General features: G+C 40.9%; 1 protein-coding gene across 1 annotated transcript; it reads right to left on the reverse strand.

Annotated features, from left to right (window-relative positions):
* Window positions 1-239: 239 nt before the first annotated feature.
* Window positions 240-4375, reverse strand: LOC100273035 (uncharacterized). Its single transcript, NM_001147484.1, has 3 exons — window positions 4005-4375; window positions 885-1002; window positions 240-754 (listed from the first exon to the last, which is right to left on the reverse strand). Exons 1-3 carry the CDS (start codon window positions 4322-4324, stop codon window positions 551-553), a joined length of 642 nt encoding a protein of 213 aa, NP_001140956.1. The 5' UTR covers window positions 4325-4375; the 3' UTR covers window positions 240-550.
* Window positions 4376-5671: the final 1296 nt, after the last annotated feature.

Here is a 5671-nt window from a genome sequence, read left to right on the forward strand (position 1 = left end):
GGCGGGATGCGCGGGGAACAGGCGGACCGCGGGCGTGCGGAGGTTTCGCTGCCGCGTGGGCGTGCGGGAGCGGCGTTGGATAGGGGAGCGGGGGCAGTCTACAGATGACGCTTAATAGTTGTAGAGATTGAACCTGAGTTCACCAAAGTTTAACGAAATGGAGGCGAGGCAGCAAACGATAACAGTACTATGGTATATGACTACGTACATCAAAAAGAAAAGGAGCTACAGAGCGATATGCATCTTAAGTTTTTACATACTCTGTACTTCATCTTCATATTAGTTGAAAAGGAGCTACAGAGCGATATGCATCTTAAGTTTTTACATACTCTGTACTTCATCTTCATATTAGTTGCACAAAAGAAAACACGGATCAGAAGGAAGTCGCTGGGGTTCACCACTCCAACCTTCACAGGGAGCGATTGCGAGCGCAACGTCAAACATGGGCCTCGGCAATTTCCTCCATAAGTCCAGATAAATGCTGACAGCACGCTATTAGAACTACAAGGACAAGAAAACTAGCAAACTTCTGCTCCGTAATGCTCAGCAGTTAACTGCTGAGATTTATGGCGTCCTTTAGCAGCTTGCAGACACTGGCTTTTAACTCAGCGGTAATCTCGAGCTCTTGTGGGCAAGCGTCCAGTACAAACAAGGAGATAATTCTCATCGTATCTGATAGAATCACTCTATTATGCCTGGCCACTTCCTGGTTCACAAACTTGCACGAACTTCTCAGTTTACAGGAACCGCATATCTGAAATGGGGCAAGATTAAAAAAGTTAGCCTTGAGCATATGTTAGGAGGACCTTTTGTTTTTTCTCTGTCCGAATATTATGTGTTAAGATGTATGCCAACTACCCCACCACGCAACTGTGTAAACTTACTTTGTCTTCCTGGATGTTGAAGAAGGCTCTTAATCTTTTTGATGCAAAAACCGTTCTTCGCTCAACAGTGGGACACCCAAACAAGGCAAGCTTCTTCAAATCACTCCCTGACAGCCATCTACCAGCAGTAGAGAAAGTATTCAATAGCTGACATTTCATGACAAACAATAATTTTTCGACTTCCTTTCTTTTTCACTCTAGCTGATTGAAAATACTATGTTCATATAGAATGCATACCCAGCTACAAAACCTGGCCAGTCACACTGCAGAATATCAATACTTATGGAAGTTTTCAAACCTAAGACAGGGATTTATCAGTTACTAACATATGTTTTGCCACAAGAATCATGATTTGGCAGTATCCAAAGAATCATATAGATTCAATGAAACAGTTTATCTAACACTGATGCATTGTATATAATATGCTTAACAAACTATCCTGTACAGTACAAATATATTAAAGCTTGAACCGCATGGAACTAAAAAGAGTAATAATCAGTTTTTATGCTCCAGGATATAAATGTTCAACAGAAGACAGATTTAGTGACAGACAATAGTTCTGTGATTTCATTTCTCTTTCACTTTAGCTAATAGAGATTGTCAAGATCATGCTCATCCAAAAGAAAAACTAGCATATCATGTTAACTACAAAATCCAGGCCAGTAGTACCATTGCAGAAATTTAATACTTATGCAAGGATTCAAACAGAAGTTGGATAGGTGGGGCATTATCCGTTACAAAGATCTGTTTTACCCCCAAGAACGATATCTTGCCAACTTTTAACAAAGCAGTTTTATATAATATTATGGTTGGAAATAGTTTCCTTAACAATTTATTCTGTAAAATCAAAATATATTAAAGCTCGAACCACATGGACAGAACAAAGGAGTGTAATACATTTTATGAAGATGGCATGACGCACAAATGTCCTCCAGAATACATATGTTCAGCAACAGACAGATTTAGCGACAACTAACAAGCAATCGCTATTTGACTTACTTTCTTTTTAACTTTAACTAATAGAAATTATTAGTAATGGTCCATACAAAGCAAAACAACTATTCATACCATGATAACTACAAAGACTTCAGCAGTAATATTGCAGAATTTAAACACTTTTGCAAGGATTCAACTCGAAGGTAGGGTCTTATCATTTCTCCAGAACTGGTTTGCCCCAAGACTCGTGAATTGGCAGGATCCAGAGGAAGGAAAATTCAATGCAGTGGTTTATAAAATATTGATGCAAATATCATAAAGCTTCAGCTAAGTGTGTTTTAGCGCAACTAAGAAATGTAATCAGTTACTAGAAGAAGAAACATGAACGTCCACCAGGGCACAATTGCAAAGGCTTTACTTTGAAGCATGTAGGAAATATTTGAAAACAACATATGATAAAAAATCACTTTTGCTGATTAAATGCTTAGGGTGTGTTTGCTTTGGCTTTGGCTTTTGTCCTGTAAAAGCCAAATCAAAGGACTAGATCCATGAAGCAGCTTTTCTAAAAGCCGACTTTCTCGTAATGCAAAACTGAAAGCACCACTGGACCTGCTTTTAATGGCTTTCGAATGGAACTGTGAAAACATATATCGAAGGACTTTTAACGGCTTTTAGTGGTTTCCACCAAATGGTTTTTAGCTTTTTAACAGCTCACAACCCACAACAGTTTTTTCCACAGCTCACAGCCTACATCAATTTTTTTCACAGCCACAACCCAACCAAACAGACTCTTAATCTAGTTGCTTGCTGTATGAAGCATCAGATAATGCTAACAGAGATGCATCCCGAGCAACAAGTCGACATTTACAACTAATCCACTCTGTGCATTCCATGACAACATAACCCCATTGATTGTTAAATGTGGTGTAGAAATTTGAAAAGCTCATCTCAACCCCATCATCAATCCATAACCAACACACTAGAAGAAACAAAAGAACTGAGAAAAACACTCAGTGCTAATGAATTGAAAGCTATGTGTGTAAAATGTAAACACAGCTACTTCCCAAGGCGGTGGAATTAACCAACACAGATGATGTGCTATTCTAAGTTTCTAACATTGCAGAACAAATCAACAGCATATTTCGAGAGATTCTACCCGGTTCTCGATCCACATGACAGGAAAAGTAAACTTTCCAATAAGGCCTCGTTTGTTTCGTTGGAATTGAATTTCATTCTAATAATCATAATTTAGACACAAACTAATTAAGTTAATATAATTGTATATATAATACATTTGTATATTATCATAAATCATATGAGAGATAGTTATACACTACACTTATTCTACAGAGAAGCAAGTAGAAGAGTGTGTTATAAGTTGTACATTAGAAAATTATCATGTAAATCTATAGAATCAATTTCCATCTCCCATCCTATGAATTTGAGATAGGCTTATATATAAACTTTGGAAAGTTGTGGAATGTCACATTCTTAAAAAAATAACCTACTCCATTAGTTAGATTCCAATTCCTCAAAATGAAAGGAAACAAACAGGGCCTAATAGATATTTGCACTGGTCTGGACCTAACCAAATTGTGAAAGAATATCATTGAAACACAATGTCCCCAAAAAGACAAATTGCATGTAGGAAGAATCTGAAATTACATATGAGTACATTTATCCATCGATCAGGCTATGTAAGTATAAATTATTGAATGGTTGGTGTAGTTTTTTTTCGGGTAAAAATGGTTAGCGTGTTCTGTGTTGCTGGCGATTCGAAGCATCTGCTAACGCTCAGCAACAAGTCGATACTTGCAACTAACCCACTTCACACATTCCATGACAATATGACCCCTATTGATTGCTGGAATTTGGTGTGAAAACTTTAAAACTAATCTGATCCTCGATTCCTCGTCACTGACTCGTAACTAACAAGTCTTGGCTTGAAATACTAGGAAAAAACACTAGATAGAGATCTTGAGATACATTCAGTGCCGATAATTCTAAAACTATGCGTGTAAAATGCACGAAGAGCTGCTCCCCAAGGTGACGGAACTAACCAACGCTGTCAATGTGGTATTCCACACTCCACAGGACAATAACTTTCGATGCGCAGTGCGCGAGAGTTTGTACCATTGAAACAATACGCGTAGAAGCAACAAGAGGGGCGGCGGCAGGGCTCACTTGGCGACGGGCTGGTGGTCATGCCCGAACCACTCGGCGGCGGTCTTGACGGCGTCGGGTGAGACAGCGTGCGGCGCCGACGAGAGGTCGGGGCCCGGGAGGTACCTCCCCTTGTGGAGCCGCAGCAGCAGCGCCCCCGCCTCCTCCTCCCAGGGCTGCCTCGGCCTGGGCCTGGCCCCCCGCCGCGGCTCCTCGACGCCGCGGACAGGCAGCGGTCGAGGCTTCGGGTTCTGGAACAGCGAAGAGAGCTTTGGCGGCGCGTCGGCGACGGAGGAGGAGGACGCGGTGGTGGAGAGCCGGCGAGCGGCGGAGAGCGCCATGGGTTCAGTTAGGGTTTCGTGCCCCGGGATGGGGGTGTCACCACTGCGAAGATATTTGCGATTATAGAGCTCGCACGGTTGAACAGAACCCAATTCAGTGGCTTCGCCATTTTAATTAAAATCAAAACAGCCACGATATCGCTCGTTTGGCACACGTCTATCTCATTTCCTTATGAAGGTTATGTTTGAAAGAACTAGTTTTTGTCTTTTAACCAGGAAATGTCAGTTTTTTTGGTTTCTTAGAGCATCTCTAGGATACTAGCTAAATGGCTCGCAAAGCCAAAATTTAGCTATTCAACAATAAAAAAAACTCTTCAACAGACTAGCTATTTGACTCGCAAGCTATCCAACTCTCCAAATTGACTCCCTCACTAGCCAAGTTTAGCTAGCCACCTAACTAGTCAAATTAGATATATAATCTGTTGGAATGAATATGCTACGTATAAAGTATAATCCTTATGAAAAGATAAATATAGACTCAAATAGAGAGCTAAAAATGAAGATTCCTTTGTAGATGCTCTAAGAAACTGAAAATCCAATTTTTATAAGTTGTCTCAATTTTTATAAACTAGCTTTTTAAAAATCCAGTGCTTTCAAACAGGTCTTAAGCCATTCGCCCTTCGCCCGTTCATTAAACCAGCTTCTTCAAACGACATCGGGTCTGTTTGTTTCAGCTTCTGGCAGCTTCTGGCCACCAAAAGCTGCTGCGGGCTGCCAAACGCTTAGCTTTTCAGCCAGATTCTATAAAATTTGTTGGGGCAAAAACCATCCAAAATCAACATAAACACATAATCGGTTGAGTCGTTATAATAGTAGTAATCCGTCACTTTCTAGATCCTGAGCCCTATGAACAACTTTATCTTCCTCCACATGTAATCGTAACGATACTCAGATTCTCCTCACAGCCAGATTCTCCCCACAGCCAGATTTTCAGAAAAGCTGGTCAGGAAAAAGCTGAACCAAACAGGCCCTCAGCATCCCTGCTCTCGTCCTGTAGTCATCTGCCTCGCTCTGCTTTCCACTCACCGCCGAGAAGAGATCTCCTCCCTCGCGCGCTGTCGACGTGCTCAACAGCCCTTTCTTCTCCCTCGCCGCTTCAGGACATGTTTAGTTACACCAATCCAGAAGAGGATTGAAGGAGTTTAAATTCTCTTCTAGTCATTTTTTATTAGAAGGAGATTTAATCCCCTTCAATCCTTTTCTGGATTAGTGTAACCGAACAAACCCTCAAGAGTCTACCTCGCTATTCTCATCGACGATACAGAGGTGCTCTATAAATGTCGATATTATGAAAATAGTAACAATTGAGCCATCAAATGAAATTAAATGTCGTGCCTTATAAATTGA

Source organism: Zea mays, chromosome 3 (assembly GCF_902167145.1).
Source record: "Zea mays cultivar B73 chromosome 3, Zm-B73-REFERENCE-NAM-5.0, whole genome shotgun sequence".
In the NCBI taxonomy this organism is placed as follows: domain Eukaryota; kingdom Viridiplantae; phylum Streptophyta; class Magnoliopsida; order Poales; family Poaceae; genus Zea; species Zea mays.

Coding starts and splice junctions, on each gene's coding strand:
- LOC100273035 (NM_001147484.1), bottom strand. CDS start 4,324: ATGGCGCTCTCCGCCGCTCGCCGGCTCTCCACCACCGCGTCCTCCTCC. Junction 1,003..4,004: donor GACCACCAGCCCGTCGCCAA/GTGAGCCCTGCC, acceptor TACTGCTGGTAG/ATGGCTGTCAGGGAGTGATT. Junction 755..884: donor TCAACATCCAGGAAGACAAA/GTAAGTTTACAC, acceptor GCCCCATTTCAG/ATATGCGGTTCCTGTAAACT.